The sequence below is a fragment of the Sminthopsis crassicaudata genome, chromosome 2, assembly GCF_048593235.1.
Source record: "Sminthopsis crassicaudata isolate SCR6 chromosome 2, ASM4859323v1, whole genome shotgun sequence".
In the NCBI taxonomy this organism is placed as follows: Eukaryota; Metazoa; Chordata; class Mammalia; order Dasyuromorphia; family Dasyuridae; genus Sminthopsis; species Sminthopsis crassicaudata.
The window spans coordinates 454,597,796-454,621,601 of record NC_133618.1 but is presented as its reverse complement, the minus strand read 5'-3'; the positions used below and the strand labels follow the sequence as shown (position 1 = coordinate 454,621,601).

The 23,806-nt window shown below is 34.2% G+C and overlaps 1 protein-coding gene and 1 long non-coding RNA gene across 3 annotated transcripts in view; one reads left to right on the top strand and one right to left on the bottom strand.

The window, feature by feature from the left end:
• TNFSF8 (TNF superfamily member 8) overlaps positions 1–4,651 on the top strand; it is a 35,987-nt gene extending 31,336 nt beyond the window's left edge. The window contains exon 4 of the mRNA XM_074292896.1: positions 3,108–4,651. Within this exon, the coding sequence (XP_074148997.1) occupies positions 3,108–3,514 (407 nt within the window). The 3' untranslated portion in view covers positions 3,515–4,651. The remainder of the gene's footprint in view (positions 1–3,107) is intronic.
• Positions 1–23,806, bottom strand: part of LOC141557359 (uncharacterized) — a 343,673-nt gene that overhangs the window by 133,439 nt on the left and 186,428 nt on the right. The window lies entirely within an intron of this gene.

Genomic DNA, 23,806 nt, shown 5'->3' with positions numbered 1-23,806 from the left:
CTAGTTTTTACCAAAGTCAATCTCAGCAACATGATTATAGAATTTCAGAGTTGAAAGAAAGACTCCAAAAATGATTGGTCCAACCTGTGCCTGAAATCTCTCCATGACAATTAAAAATAATATTAAAAGAGATAACTTTAATCAAGTGATCACCTGAGAAAAAAATCTTTGTATGAAATATTTCTGATAAGGGTTAGATATCTAAGCTGTTATAGCTATTTAAACTGTGTCCTACAATTTGCAGTTTTCTAGCAAAGATACTGAAGTGGTTTACCATTTCTTCATCCAGTTCATTTGACAGATGAGGAAACTGAGGTAAACAGAATCAAGTGACTCCACCAAGGTCACATAGCTAGTGTCTGAGGCAACATTTGAACTTAGGTCTGCCTGTCTCCAGGAATAGTGTTTTATCCACTGTCACCTAGCTTAAGAAATACATGACCAAAAGTAATTTTCCAACAGATAAATAGTCAAAGTATGTGAACAAACAGCTCTCAAAAGAGTAGCAAATTATTAACAATTATATTAAAATGTTTCAAATCATTAATAATATCAAACAATTCTTAGGTTTCACTATAAAGTGAATATAATCACTATAAAGTTGATTATAAACCCAACAAATTGGAAGATGACAAAAGATAAGAATAGTCAATATTAGAAGAATTATGGAAAGACAGACAATAACACATTCTTAGTAATGCTTTCAAGGGGCTAAACATTCTGGAAAATAATTTGCATAAATTATTAAACTTCTCCATGACCTTTAATCCAGGGCTTCCACTTCTAGGAATGCATCAGTGACAAAACAAAAGATTCCATATATAGGTTCCATGGAAACTAATAGATGCACATCGATGGAGAACAACTAAACAAACCATGATAGATTAATATAATGGTATATCATTACTGTTTTATAGGAAATTGTAAATACAGAAAAACATGGGAAGTCATGAAATGGTGCATAGTTAAGAAAACTATAGATATGACAACAACATAAATGGAAACAACAATAATAAAACAGAAAGTGAATGTTGTGAAATTACAATAAAAAACTTGGCCCCAAAGAACCTCTTTTTTTTTTTTTTTTTTTTAACAGAGATTGCAGAACTTGGGGTCATGGAGTACTGCATATGATATCAGATATTTTTGATGTTTTATTATGCCAAATTATTTTTTCTTTCCTTTATTCTTTATTTTAAGAAATAGATCTTTAAGAGGGTAAAGATACATTGGAAACAGTAGCTGATGTAAAAAATAAAGATACCAATAATATTTTATTTCAATAAAAAGAGAAATTCCCTCTATACCATCCCTGAAAAGTAGCCATCCTATTTGAAGACTTCTACTAAAGGGGAACTTAGTAAAGGGGAATTTATATCTCCTGAAACAGCCCATTCTAACTTTGAATAGGTTTGAATAGAAAGGGTTTTGTTTGTGTTTTCCCCTATGTCAAACCTGTGGCACTATGGAAAGTGTGCTGCATTTGAAGTTCAAAGACTGGTTGAAATTCCAACTCTGCTATTTACCTATGAAACTCTGGGCAAGTTACTTCTTTACATGTCATTTTTCTCATTTATAAAATGAAGGCTTTGGACTTGGACTCTAAGCTACCTTCCTCTTCTAAATCTATGATCCAATGAAACTACCACTTATTGCTATAAGTTCTTACATAGGAGACATATAGAATAAACTGTATATGTGACACTTAGGAGAACAAATTGCATGGTAAAGGTCCTCAGCTTCATGACTTATGAAGGTCAGCCAAAGGAACTGGGGGTGTTCAGCTTGGACAAAAGAAGACTTAGAAAAGAGGAAGAAGGTATGGAAGTATCCTACAAGTATTTGAGAGAGTATCATATAAAGTTTTTAGACTTATTCTATTGGATACTAGAGGGTGAAATAAAGAGCAAGGAGTGCAAGATGTAAGGAGACAAATGCAGATTTGTTATTAGAGGGGAGAATGCTAAGAATTAGAGCTAACCAAATATGAAATGAACTACTTCAGGAGGAAGTAGATTCTCCTTTACAAGGAAGGGAGGTGGAGCTTTAAGCAAAGGCTGGATGACCACTTGATGAATGTGTTTTTTGTTTTTTGTTTTTTTTTAATGTATGGGTAGGACTGGATGGCCACTAAGATACCTTCCAGCTCTAAGATTTTATGGTTCAATGAGTCTTTTAAATATTTATAGTTAACCTGATAATCATAGTAATAATATTAACTGTGAGCATTTCTATGGCTATTTAAGGCTTGTCAAGTATTTTACATACATTATGTCACTTAATAATAGCACTTACTCTCAGAGTTACAGTGAGAATTATCTTTATTTTACAAATAAGAGTAAAAGCAGAGTATTACCAAGTACCTTGCCCAGGGTTGCATAGCAAGTAAATATCTAAAATATGATTTGCACTCAGGTGTTCTTGATTTTAATGTTTTATCCATGTGCCAACAAGCTTTTTTCTTTTTTTTTTTTTTTTTTAATTTTTTATTTTATATATATATATATATTTTTTATAATATTATCCCTTGTATTCATTTTTCCAAATTACCCCCCCTCCCTATATTCCCTCCCCCCGATGACAGGCAATCCCATACATTTTACATGTGTTACAATATAGTCTAGGTACAATACATGTGTGTGAATATCATTTTCTTGTTGCACAATAAACATTAGAATCCGAAGGTACATGCAACCTGGGCAGACAGATATTAGTGCTAACAATTTACATTCACTTCCCAGTGTTCCTTCTCTGGGTGTAGTTATTTCTGTCCATCATTGATCAACTGGAAGTGAGTTGGCTCTTCTTTATGTTGAAGATTTCCACTTCCATCAGAATACATCCTCATACAGTATTGTTGTTGAAGTGTACAGTGATCTTCTGGTTCTGCTCATTTCACTCAGCATCAGTTGATTTAAGTCTCTCCAGGCCTCTCTGTATTCCTCCTGCTGGTCCCAACAAGCTTTTTTCAATAGAGGTCGTGTACCTACAGTGTTCTCAAAGATCCCTAGTGCTTAATTATCCTAATTATACAATCTTATCAGATCATTCTAGACCTTTCCCCAAATACACACAACAATTCCATTCTTTTATGTTTCTCTTTCCAGTTTCAAAGCCAATAAACAGTTCCAAATTGACCTGGAACAAAGATGGAATCCTCAACGGCATTAGATATCATGACGGAAATCTGATCATCCAATCTCCAGGCTGGTATATCATCTATTGCCAGTTGCAATTTTCTGTGCCAAGTTGTCCAGACAATACTATTGACTTGAAGTTGGAACTTCTCATCAATAACCAAACAAAGAAGCAAACTCTGGTTACTGTTTGTGAATCAAAAACAAGAACAAAGAAAATCTATACCAATCTCTCCCAGTTCTTTCTGGAAGATCTAGATGTCAACAATACCGTGTCTATCAAGGTTGAAGAATTCCAATATGTGGATACAAATGCCTTCCCTCTTGAGAGCGTGTTGGCAGCCTTCAAGTACAGCAATCTAACTGAGCGATTGTAACCTCCTATGGTCCTTGGAGAGGAACCGTCCACCAATACCACACATCATCTATAGCTTTTCATAAACTAAAGGGGGAGAAAAAGAAGTCTTTTCACTGGAGACCTTTATCATTAGATTAAAACCTTTAACAGTACAAAACATATGCTCAACCTTTTCATTCATCACTCATTCTGTGATGATATGAAAGGCTCTTGGTGGAACTTCTTTTCAGGAGGGAGATAAAAGAAATTTCAGTCACACAGCAGCACACTTTCCAAGCATCCACACCTAAAATTCAAAATCAGTGAAAGATCAATCAATCAAGAAAGACTGGGCTACCTGTACCTATAGTCTGACTTGGTAATAATGCCCAGAATATTATAGTAAATAGCTGAACTGGGCACGGAATCACAAGGCTTGAAACAAATATCAGGGAAAATTCCCCATAGCAGAGTACTCCAATGTCAAGATAGGAACATGGAGGAAATGTATTTAAAAACAAGAGATGATTCAAAGGAAGACTAATTATATGGGATACTTAGCAAACTATTAACTAAGGCCTATATTTATTCCAATTAAGAACAACCATATCAAGCACATGCAATCATTAGCCTCCTGCTGCCTCAAAACATGAAATACCATACTGTCAATGAACATTAACTGGTAACAATGACTATAGTTCATGGCAAACATAGAAGCAGCAAATGACTGCTGTTACAGATGCCTGGAGTGTTTTCTCTTGCAAACAGAAGAGAAATAGCTGTATATGCCTTGGACCTTCACTTCTTTTAGTGTCTGTACTGATCCTAATTCCTGCATATGCTTTTCAGGAAAATATTAGCTGCAGATGTAGGTAAATATGTTGAAAAGGACACAGTGGAAATCTTAACTCTTGGCAAGCCTTGGATGGAAGTTGGCAAGTTTCATCACATGATCCTAAAGATAATAGAAGGAAATCTTAAATGACTTCAATAAATTTCACTAGATAGATTGGAACAAGAAAGGCTGTAATAAATACAAGGCTCATAACCTTTCTTTCTGTACCCACCCAGACATCTGGGCAAAAGCATAGATAGATAAACCAAAGGGGAAGCGGCTTCATGAAGTAGGTATATTCCTGCCTTGTTGTACACAAATTAAAGTTTGATAAATCAAAAATCTTTCTTCCATTGATTTCCATCAGAACTTCAGAGATTTTTGTGACTTTCTTTGGGCTTTAAGTTTCAGTGGTCAAACTTTTGATCATTCTGTCTCCCTCTCCCCAGTTCAGTTTCTTCATTAAGCAACAATCTGTAAACATTTAAATGCATTCCAGAAAATCCTTATTTCATAATCACTATCTTACTCATCTCATTCTATGGTTATTAAGCACCTTCAGATTCATCTCATTTGATCCTTACAATAGAATAGAAAACTAAGGTCCAGAGAAATAAAATTTGTCTAAAGTCATATGGCTTCTAAGTGTTAAAAGTCAGGAGGAAAACTTGAGTCACTTGATTCAAACTCCAGGAATTGTCATGAATCTTGTGACACATATAAATCATCTTCACTAAAAGAAATGATGGAAGGAGAAGGAAGCCAGGATGACAGAGAGAAGCCAGAAAGTTGCCTGAGTTTTCTCCAGTTTACTTCAGAAACAATATTAAATCAAGCCTCTAAAAGAATTCTGGAGCCACAGGATTCACAAAAGATAAAGTGAATTTTCCAGCTGAAGATAACTTAAAAGGACTTCAGAAAAGGTATATCTCACTTAGGTAAAAATGGGAGAGTAGCCCAGCAAAAACAGTGTCCAGACAACCCAACAAGAGATTGGTAGCCACAGTACATATCAGTAACTGATGCCCCAAAGTCCAGACTTAGCAGGAAATTGGCACAGCAGATCATTTGTAAGGTTCCCAGCCCTGGCACAGCAGACAAACTGCCAGTTCTGGAATCCAGGGCACAATGAGCATGACTAGGTACTACAGTGGGTAAGTCATCAGCCCTAGAGATCCTGGTGCAGAAAACCAGTGACCCAACCACTGACCCTTGATACAACAAGTTTGGACCAGTGCTCCCTGTAGCCCAGAAGCAGAGATCAACTTTTTTTAAATGAATAAAAATCAAAAGAGTCCTGACAAGAGAAAGTTACTATGGTGACAGGGAAGACCAAAACACAAGCTTATAAGATGACAACAATGTCAAAATGCCTACATGCAAAGCCCAAAAGGAGAATATGAATTGGTCTAAAGTCCCAAAGTCCTCTTAGAAGAACTCAAAAGAGATTTTACAGATCAAGAAAGAGAGAAGAAAAATTGGGGAAAGAAATGAGTTATGCAACAGAATAATGCAAAAGGAATTAATAGCATAGAAAAGTAAACTCAAAAAATGAAGAAAATAATTCCTTAAAAACAGAATTGGTCAAATGGAAAAGAGGTATAAAAGCTATCTTAAAAAATGATTAATTAAAAATTAGGATTGGGCAAGTGGAATCTAATTACAATGAGACATCAAGACATTGATAAAACAAAAATTATAAAGTTTAAAAAATGGAAGAAATGGAAAAATCATTAAAAGGAAAAAAATCTAGGAGACATAAATTTAAATTATTGTACTACCAGACAGCCATAATTAAAAAAAAAAAGCCTGGAAAACATAAGTCAAGAAATTAGTAAAAGAAATTGATATCCTAGATCCCAAGAGTAAAATAGTCATTGAAAAAAATCCACCAATCATCCCAAATAATAACTCCAAGGAGTTAAATTCCAAATTCCCAAAGTATCAGGCCGAAAAGAAAATACTGCAAGCAACAAAAAAGAAACAATTAAAATATCAAGAAGCCACAATCAGCATTACACAGGACTTAGCAGCTTTTACATTAAGAGATCCGTGAGTTTAAAATATGATGTTCCAGAAGACAAAAGAGCTTGGATTACAACCAAGAATCAATTACCCAGAAAAACTGAACATAATTTTTTAGAGGAAAAGATAGACATTCCATAAAATAAGGGAATTTCAAACTTTCCTAAGAGGATATGGATATAATTTGACTTTTATGTGATAATTTTTAAAAAATTAATTAAGGGGTAAAACAAAAGGATTATACTGGGAAGAAAGGAAATGGGATGACATAAAGAGACATAAAACCTATTACAGTATAGGAAAAGAAAAGATAGGGTTAGTATCATTTGAATCTTACTTTTATCAGATTTGATTGAAAGAGGAAAAAACTGATATATTGAGCTGTGAAAAGAAATCTATCTTACCATATAGGGACATCAGAAGGAGTAAGGAGGAATAGGATGAAAGCAGAGAAATAGAAAAGGAGGGGAAGGAGGGAGTAGGATGGAGGGAAATACATAGCTAATAACCATAGCTGTGAATATGAATGGGATTAACTCTTCCAGAAAATTGAAGCAGAGAGTAAAGTGGATCAAAAATCAGAATATTGGGGCAGCTAGATGGCGTAGTGGATAGAGCACAGGCCCTGAAGTCAGGAGGAGCTGAGTTCAAATCAGGTCTCAGACACTTCACACTTCTTAGCTGTGTGACCCTGGGCAAGTCACTTAACCCCAATTGCCTCAGGGGAAAAAACAGAATATTATAATATGTTTACAAGAAACATATTTGAAGCAGAGAGATACACATAGAGTAGAGGTAAAAGACTGGCAGAATATATTCTGCTTCAGCTGAAGTTGAAAAAAAAAAAAAAAGCAGTGGGAATAAGCCTGATCTCAAGGAAATCAAAAGCAAAAATAGGTCTAATTAAAATAGATAAGGAATAGAACTACATCTTGCTAAAAGGTATGATATACAATGAAGTAATATTAGTACTAAATACATATTCTCCAAGTGTTATAACATCCAAATTCTTAAAGGGGAGGTTAACTAAATTATAGGAAGAAATAGACAGCAAAACTATGCTTGTAAGGAAACACTGTCCTCTTTCAGAGCTTGATAAATCCAACCAAAATAAAAACAAGAAAGACTAAGGAGATAAATATAATATTAGAAAACTTAAATATGATAAACTTCTAAAGAACTTTCTAAAGAAAACTGAATGAAGGTAGAAATTAATATGCCTTTTCTCTCGTGGTACATGGGATCTACAGATAAAAAAAATTGACCTTGTGTTAGGGCATTAAAAACTTCAAGTTCAAATGCAGAAAAGCAGAAGTTTTAAATGCATTCTTTTCAGATCACGATGCAATAAAAATTATATGTAATAAGTGGTCCATTGGAAAAAAGATTGAAAATTAATTGAAATTTAATCTAATATGAAAGAATGAGTGAGTCAACAACAAATCATGGAAATTGTAATTTTGTCAAAGAGAACAATAATAATGAGATGTCATATGAAAATTCATAGAACACAGCCAAAGCAGTACTTAGTGGAAATTTTATATCTCTAAATGATAAAATGAATAAAATTAGAGAAATATCAAATCAATGAACTGTGCATGCAATTGAAAAAGCTAGAAAAAGAAAATTAGAAATCCCCAATTAAACAGCAAATTAGAAATTCTTAAAACCAAAGGAGAATTAAAAAAAAAACTTAAAGTAAGAAACTAATAAAAACTAAGAACTGTTTTTATGAAAAATAATAAAATATTTTAGCTTTAGCAATAAGAAGGAAAAAAATAAATAAGGAACAAGAATAGGTGATGAAGAGGCAAAGCTATCATTCCTTGCAGATGGTATAATAATATATTTAGAGAATCCTTCAGAATCAACTAAGAAACTTCTTGAAATAATTAGAAATTAACTATTGACAAAAACTTCTGGGAAAATAGGAAAACAGTATGACAGAAACTAGGCATGGACCAACATCTCACAACATATAGCAAGATAAGGTCAAAATGGGTACATGATTTAGATATAAAGGGAGATATTCTTAGCAAATTTGGAGAGGAAGAAATTTTTCTGTCAGGTCTATGAAGAAGTGAAGAACTGATGACCAAATGAGATAGAGATAGGGATACTTTTGATAACATTAAATGTAAAAGATTTTGTACAAATAAAACCAATGCAACCAAGATTAGAAGGAAATCAGAAAGATGGAAACAATTTTTAGAGCCAGTGTTTCTGATAAAGGCCTCATTTCTCAACCATATAGAGAACCAAGTCCAATTTATAAGAATACATGCCATTCTCCAATTGGTAAATGGGTATGAACAGGCAGTTTACAGATGAAGAAATTAAAGGTGTCTATAGTCATGAAAATAAATGCTCTGACTTGCTATGGTCCAGTCTAGCTCCTCTGAAGGGCTCAGAATAAGTCCTTGTCAGGATAAGGAAAAGTCCTGGCCCCACGTTGGGCGCCAATTGTTTCGTGCTATTGTCTCCAGAAGCTGCTGGATCGCTCTCTGGGAAGAGATCTGCTGTGTCAACTCAAATCTCTCGGACAGATTCTTCTTCCTGTAGAGAACCGTTGTCTCCAGGCACTTGCTGTTAACTCTTGTCCAGAGAAGTGACTTCCCTTCCTGCAGAGAGCCCTATCAAGCCTGATGTAGTGCAGAGACTTCTCCTATCTCTGGAGTGCTGTCCTCTTTTATCCTCTCAGAGAATGGGCGTGGGATAATGCAAGGGCTTCTGGGAAGAACCACTTCAACCAACGAGCTTGCTCCTCCCAAGCACACAAGGTCTTCCTTAGGAATTCACAAGTCAAACTACCAGGAAAGGCCGGAACTAGAGAATTGTTAAGTACCGACTTAGCACCTAGTAAGAACCTAATATCTCATTATCTCATTAGCACTTAGTAAGAACCTAACACTGACTCACTATTGATTAGAGAAACACAAATTAAATAGCTCTGAGGTATTACCTCATGCCATATTGGTTAATAAGACAGAAAAGGATAATAATAAATGTTGAAGAAGGTGTGAGAAAATCATACACTAATGTATTATTGGTCGAGTTGTAAACTAATCCAACCATTCTGGAAGGCAGTTTGGAAATATGCTTAAAAGGCTAGGAAAGGGCTATAAAACTTTGATCTAGCAGTATCACTATTAAGTCTATTACCCCAAAGAGATCATAGGAAAGGGAAAAGGATCTACATGTACAAAAACATTTATAGAAGCTCTTTTTGTGGTGGCAAAGAATTGGAAATTGAGGGCTGTCTATGAATTGGGAAACGGTTGTGATAAATGAATGTAATGAAATACTCATGTTATAAGAAATGACGAGCAACTGAATTTCAGAAAAACCTGGAAAGACTTGTATGAACTGATGCTAAGTGAAGTGAGCAGAACCAGGAGAACACTATACATAGTAACAGTAGCACTGTGCTATCATCAGCTATGATTGAATTAGCTCTTCTCAATGATCCAAGACAATTCTGAAAGATTCCTAATAATAATAAAAAAATGCTATCCACATTCACTTTTCTTTTTTGTTTGGTTTTTTTGTGGCTTTTCCTTTTTGTTCTGTTTCTTCTTTCAAAATATGACTAATGTTGAAATATATTTCTGTGACTGCACATGTATCAGATTGCTTGCCATCTTGGGAAGTAAAAGAAATAGGAAAAGAGAAAAAAATCTGGAACCCAGAATCCTATAAAAATGAATACTAAAAACTATTCTTTATATGTAATTGGAAAAATTCAAATACTATTAAAATAAAATTAGTGAATTCTCATATGAATAGTAAATTTAAAGTATTTCTTTGAAGTTTCAAAAAATCAACCTTAAAAATACAATGTGGGAGACATCCTTAAAGGAAATTGGTGTAATAAAGATTTTAGTGGACAGCTGTATGATCAGTTTAAGTCAACAATGTAACTGACAGCCAAAAAAGTAATGTAAACTAGGGCTGCATTAGGAGAAGCATAGTTAACTACAAATAAAGATGGGATAAGTTAGCTGTACATGTATAAAAATAACTTCAGTTTTGACTACTACTATTTAATCAGGACACTGATAAAAAGGCAAAACTCTCCAAAGAAGAGAGTTGAATTTATGCCATCCAGAATTGACTAAAAGAACCTGGGATGTCTAATTTGAAGAAAAATAAACACAATAGGACTATAATAGCAATTTTCAAGTATTTAAAGTTGTCAAGTGCGTGAAGGATTAAATTTGTTCTATTTGATACATAGGGAATGCAACACAAAAAAACCTCACTTCAGTTTTTAAAGTTTCTCTGAGGAAGAGTAGAGGAATAAATGACCTGGATACTGCTCTAGATATTGTCAATAGAAGGTAGAGATTCTGGAACATCAGAGGACAGAATAAGGGAAGAATTAGAGAGATGGGGAATATTTTGGATTGGAGTGGGCCAAAGAAGAATTCTCTCGTGGCTTCTTATTTGAACTGTTATTCTTTTTTTTTTTTTTTTTTTTTTTGTGTGTGTGTATACATATTTATAGTTTTTTTATTTATTAATTTTATAATTATACATTTTTTGACAGTATATATGCTAGAGTAATTTTTTTTATAACATTATCCCTTGTATTCATTTTTCCAGATTTTCCCCTCCCTGCCTCTACTCCCTCCCCTAGGTGACAGGCAATCTCATACATTTTACATGTGTTACAGTATAATCTAGATATAATATATGTGTGTAAATCCAATTTTCTTTGTTGCACATTAAGAATTGGATTCCGAAGGTATAAGTAACCTGGGTAGATAACAGTAGTACTAATATTTTACATTCACTTCCCAGTGTTCCTTCTCTGGGTGTAGCTGTTTCTGTCCATCATTGATCAGCTGGAAGTGAATTGGATCTTCTTTATGTTGAAGATATCCACTTCAATCAGAACAACAGTATTGTTGTTGAACTGTACATCGATCTTCTGGTTCTGTTCATTTCACTCCGCATCATCCGCAGTTCATGCAAGTCTCTCCAAGCCTTTCTGAATTCATCCTGCTGGTCATTTCTTACAGAGCAACAATATTCCATAGCCTTCATATACCATAATTTACCCAACCATTCTCCAATTGATGGACATCCATTCATCTTCCAGTTTCTAGCCACTACGAAAAGAGCGGCTACAAACATTTTGGCACACACAGGTCCCTTTCCCTTCTTTAGTATTTCTTTGGGATATAAGCCCAGTAGTAGTATGGCTGGGTCAAAGGGTATGCACATTTTGATAACTTTTTGGGCATAATTCCAGATTGCTCTCCAGAATGGTTGGATTTTTTCACAACTCCACCAACAATGTATTAGTGTCCCAGTTTTCCCACATCCCCTCCAACATTCATCATTATTTGTTCCTGTCATCTTAGCCAATCTGACAGATGTGTAGTGATATCTCAGAGTTGTCTTAATTTGCATTTCTCTGATCAGTAGTGATTTGGAACACTCTTTCATATGAGTGGATATAGTTTCAATTTCATTATCTGAGAATTGTCTGTTCATATCCTTTGACCATTTATCAACTGGAGAATGGTTTGATTTCTTATAAATTAGGTCAATTCTATACATATTTTGGAAATGAGGCCTTTATCAGAACCTTTAACTATAAAAATATTTTCCTAATTTGTTACTTCCCTTCTAATCTTGTTTGAATTAGTATTGTTTGTACAGAAACTTTTTAGTTTGATGTAATCAAAATCTTCTATCCTGTGATCAATAATGATCTCTAGTTCTTCTCTATTGAAGTGTTATTCTTGCTAACTAAGTGCTGAACTCAGGTTTTGAAAAAGTACAAGGGTTACCAATTTCCTTTAAATTTTGGTGCCCTTCAAAGGATATGAACAGACAATTCTCAGAGGAAGAAATTGAAACTATATCCACTCACATGAAAGAGTGTTCCAAATCACTACTGATCAGAGAAATGCAAATTAAGACCACTCTGAGATACCACTACACACCTGTCAGATTGGCTAAGATGACAGGAACAAATAATGACAAATGTTGGAGGGGATGTGGGGAAATTGGGACACTAATACATTGCTGGTGGAGTTGTGAAAGAATCCAGCCATTCTGGAGAGCAATCTGGAATTATGCCCAAAAAGTTATCAAACTGTGCATACCCTTTGACCCAGCAGCGCTACTACTGGGATTATATCCCAAAGAAATACTAAAGAGCGGAAAGAGACATATATGTGCCAAAATGTTTGTGGCAGCTCTTTTTGTTGTAGCTAGAAACTGGAAGATGAATGGATGTCCATCAGTTGGAGAATGGTTGGGTAAATTGTGGTATATGAAGGTTATGGAATATTATTGCTCGGTAAGAAATGACCAGCAGGAGGAATACAGAGAGGGTTGGAGAGACTTAAATCAACTGATGCTGAGTGAAATGAGCAGAACCAGAAGATCACTGTACACTTCAACAACAATACTGTATGAGGATGTATTCTGATGGAAGTGGAAATCTTCAACATAAAGAAGATCCAACTCACTTCCAGTTGATCAATGATGGACAGAGGTAGATACACCCAGAGAAGAAACACTGGGAGGGGAATGTAAATTGTTAGCACTAATATCTGTCTGCCCAGGTTGCATGTACCTTCGGATTCTAATGTTTATTGTGCAACAAGAAAATGATATTCACACACATGTATTGTACTTAGACTATATTGTAACACATGTAAAATGTATGGTATTGCCTGTCGTCGGGGGGAGGGAATAGAGGGAGGGGGGGTAATTTGGAAAAATGAATACAAGGGATAATATTATAAAATATATATATATATATATATATAATAAAAAATAAAAAAAAAAAAAGAATGTTGAATTTTAAAATAAGATGGATGTAATAAAATGTGTCCATTATGACATATTCTAGTTAGAGACATAAATAATATGGAATCATGGAAAAAGAAAATATAAACACAATCCTAACTAAACATTTTTCTTAGTACAATTGAGTGAAATACAGCATCTATAAGAACTGATACATCTCAGAGACAGAGTTACTTATCTTTGTTCCCTAGTAATCATTCACTTTTAGCATTGGAAGTCAATAAATAAATCTATTAACTGAAAATAAATAAATAAATAAATAAATAAATTTTGGTGCCCTGATATAACTCCAGTCCTTTTACCTTTTAAGGTTCCATGAAAAAAAAAAAACTTTTGAGTAAAGAATCAGGAGAGAGAGAATGGAATCAACAGGCACAAAATACATTTAAATATTTAAATTATTAAATACACTTTTTAAAAAACTTTTTTTCTTGAGAATTTTGTTTTTGTGCTTTGTTTTCTTTCACAATATGAATGTTTTGCATGACTACACACATATGACCTGTATTGAATTGTTTGTATTCTCAATGAGACAGAGTGGGAAGGACTGAAGGGAGAGAATAGAACTCAAAAGAAATGTTAAAAATTGTTTTTACATATAGCTGGAGAAAAATAAAATATTAAATAAAAATTATGGGAAAAAACCAATTCCATGCCAAGAAAAATAACTTTATACCTCCTTTCCCATAAGTCTGTGGGTCACAATATTTTCCCTAGATATGACTGATTCACTATATTTTAATAGCCTTTCATTTATTTCTACATTGTATTCAGAATGTCCTTGTTTCCCCATTAACATATACAAATAGCATATTCTAAACAGCTAAACCTAGAGAAGTTTCGAGTTCCTTTTCATCCTATTTATAAGTATGTCTCTTGGACACGCAAGAAATAGAAAATGAGAACAGATTGCTTTTTTTTTTTTCTTCAGAAGAAAAAAAAAATTAAAGAAAATTATACTTTCCCTTCCTTGTATATGTGTCGAAAATATCAGAAGCCTGAAAAAAAATCAGTGATCTTCTAGATCTTTTGGGCTCTTATCTAAATTCACATTGCTATATCCCACTAAACTTTTTAGAACATTAGCACAAGAAGGAACCTTAAACTATTTACTTAAAGAATAAGAAACATCAAAACTTAAAGAAAATCTTCAAAGAAAATGTCAGAGGTAGAATATAGAATGTGAGAACTACTACTAAGTCTGTATCCCAAAAGAGATAAAAAACCAAAAGGGAATTTGAGAAAATAGAATGTTATCACTGGAAAGACAATAGAATGGCAGAAGTGAAGAAATCTCTGAACAATGAAATTATTAAGGCTATGGGAGGAATGACAGAATGTGAGAACATGGAATATGAAAGCTAAAAATGTCCTTAGAATACACAATGTGAGACAAAAAAGAACACTTCAGCTGAAAGGAATTTAAGAAATTGCTTCATTAGCCAGATTTCAAAGGACAAAGATAAAGCCATACCCATCTTAATTTAAATACAGCAAGATTTTTTTTTGAAGGATATGAAAACCATATGTACATATTCATATACAGGAGAAGGATATAAGACATGTGATCCTAGATACAGTACCACCATCCAGAGTACTTGCTTTGGTCTGATGTAGGGAAAGGAAGTTATTACTTCTATTATTCTATACTACTTCTATACTACTACTATTACTAGCAATTCTGCACTAGAGGAGAGGTGGCAAGTGGGAATACCAGGGAAAAAACTTGGAGAGGGATTGCCTAGTGATACAAGACATAGTTGTGGCAAGACGAAGACCCTGGAGTACTCATTGTTGTGGAAGACACCACTAAGGGAACAAGGTCCAGGGAGGTTCCTGTCCAGAGTACGTACTAGAAGGTTTCAAGCATATAAGCATATAAGCAGCCTTCACATTAATTGTCACATGGCAAAAAAACTTAGTTCTCCTTGGTCAGTTTCTCTGAAAGAAAGGCAGCCCACCTCTCAAAATACTGGTCTGTTGTTCTGTATCTCCCAACCCAGAGGAGGAAGGGGATGAGGGAGAAGGGATGGGGATAATGAAAGATAGTAATATGCTGCTCCCTCACTCCTCAGATAAGCAAGTCATTTGTGACATGTCCAATCAATCACTAAGCCTATATAGCTTGTGAGAAAATGATACAATTAATTGAATAAGCAGTTTTAAAACAAGTTCTGGATGACATATAGGTAATAGAGGGCTAAAATATTTCATATTGAGTTAGATCAAGAGAACTGGATGGTTCAGTCTAAGTAAACCCAAAATACTTTCTAATGCTTCTATTAGTAGACTAAATACTAAGGTTGATGAGATTCTTTTGTAGTCAGAGTCTGCTTTCATAGAAATTCACCAATCTAGTTGTCATTCTGTCTCTATTCTTCTTCAGCTATAATTGGTCTGAATTAAATGTATAAATCAAAGTCTCATTTTACAAATTAGCAACCTGAGGAACAAAAGACATTATTATACATGGCAGCATAGTACAGTGGAAAATGGCGTAGGTTTAGATTTAGCAGACCTGAAACTAATCCTGGATCTGTCATTAGCTTTGAAACTTTGGGCAAATCCTTTATCTTCCAAACATAAGGGAAAAGCATAGCATTTAATTGGGGCGAGTCCTGACTGTCCAAAAGGCATTTCAGATAGATACTGAGGCTGGTGAACCTTGAATTGTCCAGTGTGGGAAAAAAGCTGAGACACATTGAGACCCAATCTCAAATGGAAACCATAATCAGAGGGGAGTGAGTCAGAAAGTGAATGATAAGAAAAATAAGAGACAAAAAGACTGAAATTACCAAATATTTCAGGGAGAAGATTTTTCAAAAACCTTGATCATAAACAGATGAGTCAATAGGAAAAATAGTAACAGAAATAAATATGGCTTCCAATTCTAGTACACAAGGTCAGGTAACTAAGAATAAATGCTGTAAAATAAAGAAAAATGATCCAGCATTTGAAGAGACAGAGTAATTTGTGGAATTTGAGGAAAAATCCCAAATGCTATTCCTGAATGTTTTAATAAAGAAATTAGAATTATGAGAGAAGTGATGTCCTACAGAGCAAAAACAATGATTAAAAAAAATTGAATCTATGATGACAAATCTGGCCAAAGAAACAAAAGACAGAACAATAGATTGGAAATTCAATACATAGAAATTAAAGAAAACTTAGAGGAGAAGCAATAATAATAAAAGAAAATATACTCACTATGCAAGCAAAACATATTGAATTTTAAAAGTACAGAAACAATCTAAGATCTCCCCAAAGGATACTACGAGACAAAAAAATCTTAAAAACCATAATGAAAGAAATAAGAGAAGCCAACTGCTTATAACTTCTAAACACAGAAAATGAAATGCATATTGAAAAAGTTGGAGAGATTACTTCTAAAAGGAAAAAAAAATTTCCAAGATATATAGTGTTTTAATTTAACAATTCAGTTCAGAAATAACAAATTCTTCAAGGCATCAGAAGAACTTTAAGTAGAAAATAATGGACATTCAAAAACTGCAAGATAATTTTGTACCCACTAAAAAAGGAGAAGGGATTACAACAGTATGTCCCAAGGACCAATGGAGCTGAGGACAAATCCTGGTATGAACCTATTCTGCAAATCTGAGCTTAACCATACAGGACAAAAGATAATTGTTCAACAATAAAGGACAATTTGAGACATTTTAAAAAAGAAAATCAGAATTGAGGAGATTATTTGCCTCTCAAATAACATATCTAACTGCTAAGAGAAAGTCAGAAACTATATGAGCAAAATTACAAAACACTTTTCAAGCAAATAAAGTCAGATTTAAACAATTGGAAAAATATCAAGTGCTCTTGGATAGGTCAAGCGACTATAATAAAGATGACAATACTATCTAAACTAATCTATTTAGTGCTATACCAAACTCCCATGAAACTATTTTACTGACCTAGAAAAAGTAACAAAATTCATCTGGAAGAACAAAAGGTCAAAAATTTCAAGGGAACTAATGAAAAAAAAATCAAATGAAGTGGTCTAGCTGTACCAGATTTAACACTATATTATAAAGCAGCAGTCATCAAAACCATTTGGTATTGGCTAAGAAATAGACTAGTTGATCAATGGAATAGGTTAGGTTCACAGAACAAAATAGTCAATAGCAATCTAGTGTTTGTTTGACAAACCCAAAGACCCCAGTTTTTGAGATAAGAATTTACTATTTGTCAAAAACTGCTGGGAAAATTGGAAACTAGCATGCTGGAAACTAGGCATTGACACACACTTAATACTGTATACCAAGATAAGATCAAAATGGGTTCATGATCTAAACAAAGAATGATATTACAAATAAATTAGAAAAACATAGAATAGTTTACCTCTCAGACCTGTGGAGGAGGAAGGAATCTGTGACCAAAGAAGAACTAGAGATCATTATTGATCACAAAAGAGAAAATTTTGATTATATTAAATTAAAAAGTTTTTGTACAAACAAAACTAACATAGAAAAAATAGAAGGGAAGCAATAAACTGGGAAAACATATTTATATTCAAAGGTTTTGATAAAGACTTCATTTCCAAAATATATAGAATATTGACTCTCATTTATAAGAAATCAAGCCATTCTCCAATTGATAAATGGTCAAAGGATATGAACAATTTTCAGATGAAGAAATTAAAACTATTTCCACTCATATGAAAGAGTGTTCCAAATCACTATTGATCAGAGAAATGCAAATTAAGACAACTCTGAGATACTACTACACACCTGTCAGATTGGCTAAGATGACAGGAATAGATAATGATGAATATTGGAGGGGATGTGGGAAAACAGGTACACTGATACATTGTTGGTGGAGTTGTGAATGAATCCAACAATTCTGGAGGCGCAAAAAGTTTTCAAACTGTTCATACCCTTTGACCCAGCAGTATTACTAATGGGCTTATATCACAAAGAGATCATAAAGAAGGGAAAGGGACCACCATGTGCAAAAATGTTTATGGCAGCCCTCTTTGTAGTAGCTAGAAACTGGAAACTGAGTAGATGCCCATCAATTGGAGAATGGCTGAATCCATATGAATGTTATGGAATGTTATTGCTCTGTAAGAAATGACCAACAGGATGTTTTCAGAAAGGCCTGGAGAGACTTACATGAATTGATGTTAAGTGAAATGAGCAGAACCAGGAGATCACTATACATGGCAACAACAAGACTATACGAAGATCAATTCTGATGGATGTGACTCTCTTCAACAATGAGATGATTCAAACTAGTTCCAATCGTTCAGTAATGAAGAGTCATCTACACCCAGAGAGAGAACTACGGGAAATGAATGTGGACCACAACATAGTATTTTCACTCTTTCTGTTGTTGTTTGCTTGCATTTTTGTTTTCCTTCTCAGGTTTTTTTCTTTCTTTCTAGATCTGATTTTTCTTGTGCAGCAAGATAATTGTATAAATATGTATACATATAGTGGATTTGACATATACTTAAATATATTTAGCATGTATTGGATTACCTGCCATCTAGGAAAGGAGGTAGGGGACAGGAGGAGAAATTTTGGAACAGAAGATTTTTCAGGGGTCATTGTTAAAAAATTACCCATGCATATGTTTTGTAAATAAAAAGCTATATTAATAATAATATTTTAAAAAGAGAAAAACTGAAACAATAAAAATATAGGAAGAATAAATGCAGGAAAGAACAGTATTAGCAACAATGAAACAAGAAAAAGACCACCTAGAGACTTCTTTAATAATGTAAACAAAGAGACTGATGTGAAGATGAAGTAACAGTGAAGAGGCATAAAGAGGGGAGAGAAGGAGCAGGGGAATAAAAAAAATAAGTGATGAACCAGAGTCAAATCAAAGGCTAGCAATAAAGGGAAAGTGAGCTCTCTGGTCTCAGAAAAAAAAAAAAAACTTACTGAGGAGTTACTAAGAAGGAGGAAAGAAAAACTGAAAGAGGGAAGAAGGGAAGGAAGGAGACCTTACTTTGGAAATGGAAGTGTATTCCATGGATGAATCCTCCTATAGGTGAAAAGATGATGACTGAAGGAAGATAAAAATCTTACATATTGGATTAAAGCCTCAGAGATTTGGTACTGTTTTGGGAGGGGAGAAATTAAAATATTTTGAAGGACTGGGAGAGCATTGACAAAGCAAGGACATTTTCAAATAAAAACCTCTTCTACCAAAAAAGGTAACAACAGAGGGTACAGAGCAGTGATAGGCTGAAATCAGGGATATGGAGGGGAAGGTACTCTATCAAGAGGGCAGCATCCCCTCTGAAAGTGAAGCATAATGGAAAAGGGGAATCCATGAAGTAAGCCCTATAAGGCAATAGCTGAAAACACATAGATGAGAAAGCCTGGAATGGAAAACTTGAAAGTTTTTACTAAAAATAATATTGAGAAAGAACAGAGACCAGATAATTATAGAGGTCATTGATCAGGTAATGAAGGTCTGGAATAAACAGAAGAACATGGATCATTAAGAGTAAGAGGTTTTTTTTTTTTTTTTTGAAAGGGGTACAAAAAAAGTGAAATTTAAGAACTAAAATCCAGGACCAGCTGAAAGGGAGAAGAAGAAAGGGAACTATAAAATGCAAAGAGATCTGTAGTGAGGGGAAAGATTCATTGGGAACAAGGCAAACTTAAAAAAAAATTAAAGTAAAGCAACTGAAGGAACATAATACTCTGCCTATAGCAGAAAAGTGAACTGGAAACTGAAAAGCATTTGCACAAAAAAATTAATGCACCTACTATACAATAGAGCAGTGGTTGCATGGGAAAATATCAATTGTCTCAGATAAGAGTTTAGTATGAAAGATATCTTAACAATTAATATACATATTTAACACTAATAGCCATTCCCCAATAAATAAAAGGGAGGCCAAAGGATATAAATAGTTCTCAAGAGAATTGCAAAATATTCAAACCACATGTAAAAAATGTTCTAGGTCACTAATAATAGAAATATAAGGTTAAACAACCATAAGGTTTCACTTCATGCTCCAAAATTTGGCAAAAAGAACCAAAAATAGCAACAGTCAATGTTGGAGGGGTTGTAGGACATATTACTACAATCTGAGTGAAGCTGTGAAATAGTATAATCATTTTGGAAAGTAATTTGGAATTATACCAGTAGTGATTAAAATGTTCATATCCTTTGAACTAGAGCCTCCATTGCTCTAAGGAAGTAGATTTTTTTTAAAAAGTCCATATATTTATAGTATTTATAGTAGCAATTTTTGTGATAGCTAAGGATTGGAAACAAAGTAGATGCCCATCAATTGGGGAATGACTAAATAAATTGTGATACATGAATATAATGAAGTTGTTTGCACTATTTATTGTTTCCCATGTACTCTATAAAGCAGTCTGATTCAATTTCTCACTAATATTGTGCTGAAACAACTCAATAGGAAAATCCCAAATAGATTAGTATTTGTAATAAAATTTTTAAAAAGCAGATGGAAGGAAAAAGGCAGGACAAGGAATAACTGTTTGGATGTTTAGCCCCTGGCTTCACACATCCAAAGCATATTTCATTATGGCAATTACTGTGTCATTTCTAAGGAATAAGCTTCAATGATTGCCAAGCACCGGGCAATTAACAAATGACCAGTTTTCCAGGCAATTATGTGAATATCAAATGGCTTTCATTATGGAAGAGCCTTTGGCTCAGGAGTTTTCAAATACCTAATTTCAATGACAAGCTCTGATCTCCATCATTTCCCAGGTTCTTTGCTAAGGCCTTATTAATGCATTTAGCAAAGACTGAATGGGATATGAAGTAGTAAAATCCATATCAAAATTCTCTAGCAGACACTGTCAAAGTTAAGATCTTTGATCAAATACATCTCATGTCAGCTTCCCATCTTTTCTAAGTTTTTTCCTGCTCTATATCTCTGAACAAATTTCCTAACCAGTTTTATTTCTGCTCACAAAATCAGATTTTGGATGAATACTGTGGCCCTGGAATATAACTAAAGATACATTCCTTGGCCCATCTCATTTATGCATTATAATGGAAAATCCAAATCAGCAGTTCTATTCCTAATCCTACATGTAAATAACACCTTGGGTTTGAAAGTTTAAGGCACATTCACAATATAATAGAAAACAAATACTGCAAAATTACATAGAACAAATAACCACCATCCCCCCAAAGAACTCTTTTTTGCAGAATGGAAGGGTCACAGACATGAAACTTTGCATATATTTTCAGATTTGGTTGACTATCAGTTTTGCTGATTGTTTTTCCTTTTCTTCCTTTTTTAGGAAATATTCTTTATTATGTGAGGTGGCTCTCTAGGAAGGAGAAATGAAAAAGATATGGAGGAATACGAATAATAACAAATGAAAACTCAATAAAAAGCATTTTTAAAATTTAAAATAGCAGGAATTGCTTTTTTCTCCATTAATTATTATTGTCTCTCCCATCTGTCTATCTCATAAATAAAATAGTTCCACTTATGTTCAAGCTCAACTTATTAGGCCAAGATCTGAAAGAGCCCTATAAGAGCATTTATTCCAACTCCTATCTGATGAGAGAAATAATTTTACTATTATTTTAATACCAATTATTAAATTGGGATCCAGGCTCTTCTCCTTAGTTTCCTCATTAAGACCTAATCTTGTTAAAGTCAGTCACTGAAGGGCATAACTTATTGAGGAAATTACACTATTACTCTCAAGGAACATGGTCTCCAAACTTGGGCAGGACTCCACTCAACTAGGAGACCTAATTTCTGCTTAAAGTCTAAATAGAATCCAGTCTGGATGAGTTCCTACCTGGGGGAAAGGAGCCCCTATATCTGTATACTTCCATTAGAGTCAGGGTGATTCAGCTCATAACAGAGATGCCTTTCCTCTGTCCAGACTATTAGAGGTAACTAAGTCTCATGATCAAGTCACAATCTTAAAAAGAAAGCTGTCAAGCTCACCTCATTATTAAATGTCCACCAATCAGGATTATTTTCAATTGTCAAAGGAATTCCCTTTAAAGGGTTATTTAAAGCTTTCACATTCTTCATGGATCATCTTTGGTTGATGAGAGAATACTGATCATCAATTTACTGGTTATTAGTTAGTCTGATTAATAAATTGTTAATTACCCCGGAATTCTATCTCTTGGGGTTATTTCATTCCTTTCATTGTCTAAGGATTTCCCTATAAATCATTCCCAAAAAGAAGTCCACCCAACCTCTATTTGACTTCAAGTGTTCATTGGTATCTAGTATTATTGGTATCTATTGATATCAATAGACTGGTGTCTATTCTAGTATCTGGAATATTAAAAAGTGCTTTACAAATATTTATTTAATTAATTAATAGGTAATTTGAATTGATTCCTATGAATGACTGAATTCATAATAACCTAAGGCTACCCAAGAACTAACAAATTTCTGTCCCTGGTTAGCTGAAGTCATAGAACCAAGAAGAAAGAACAAATGGAAAAAATTAGAAAAAGCATTAGAAGTATATCTTTAAATTTTACATGTGACCCCCCCCCCCAAAGATTCAAGTTCAAGTTCAAGTCTCTCATTTTAGAGAGAAGGAAGCCAAAACCCAGAAAGATTGGGGTTTTTGCTCAAAGTCCTACAAGGGGTGAGTAGCATAGTTGATAGTTGAACATAAAATTTTTAACTCCAAATGTGTGATTCCATCCATTCTACCATACAATAGGAAGTGGAAATAGAGATATTCTCTCAGCTCCCATCTTGGCATAGGATTCTATAGTAGTAAAATCTAGGCAGTATATTCAGGTCTCATTCAGTAACTTAGTTTTTTATCATACCTTACTATGCTGTAACACTTAGTCACTTGCCTTTAAAGCTGAACCTTGAAAACTTGCTCTGAAGAATTCATCTTCCTCCTGATATCTAATGCTCTTTACAGAGAGGAAATGAGACATTCCAGAGTAAATAAAAACTTCCCTTCAGCTCTCTAACCAGGAAACCCAAACCAAGAGTTCTACCTTGCAAGTGTCCACAGCCAACAGGGTCACTGCCCCACTGCTTTTGAACTCACCCGGTACTGGTTCCTTCTCATCCAGGGTCACATCTCTGCAGAACAGCTGGGTCTGGCATTTTCCATCAGCTGAGATTCACTTAGTCTCCCCAGATTTAAACCCCGACTCCACAAACAGTTTGGGAGTTGAAAGTCTCTATGGTTCCTGCTGAGGCTCCAGCCACACCCAGGTAGCCCAAGAGGTCCCCACTAGGTATTTCTGAGGCGCTAGCCTAGAGGTGTTTTGCACTTCAGAAGGATTAAACCTAGCCCAGGATCTTTCTTCAGAGCTTGTTGGGTTGCATCAGGAGGACCTCTGTTCTGCCCCAAATTTACTTGATTTTTTGCTGTTTGCATGCATTTTTTCTGTCTCATTTTTTTTTTTCCTTTTTGATCTGATTTTTCTTGTGCAGCATGATATTTGTGGAAATATATAGAAAGGAATTGCACATGTTTAACATATATTGAATCATTTGCTGACTGGGGGAAGGGTGTGAGGGGAAAGGAGGGAAAAACACAAGATTTTTGTAGGGGATGAATGTCGAAAATTATTCATGTATATATATTGAAAATAAAAAAAACTTTAATTAAAAAAAAGAATAAATGTAGCAGAGATGGATATATATTGTCTTATAGGAAAATTCTAAAA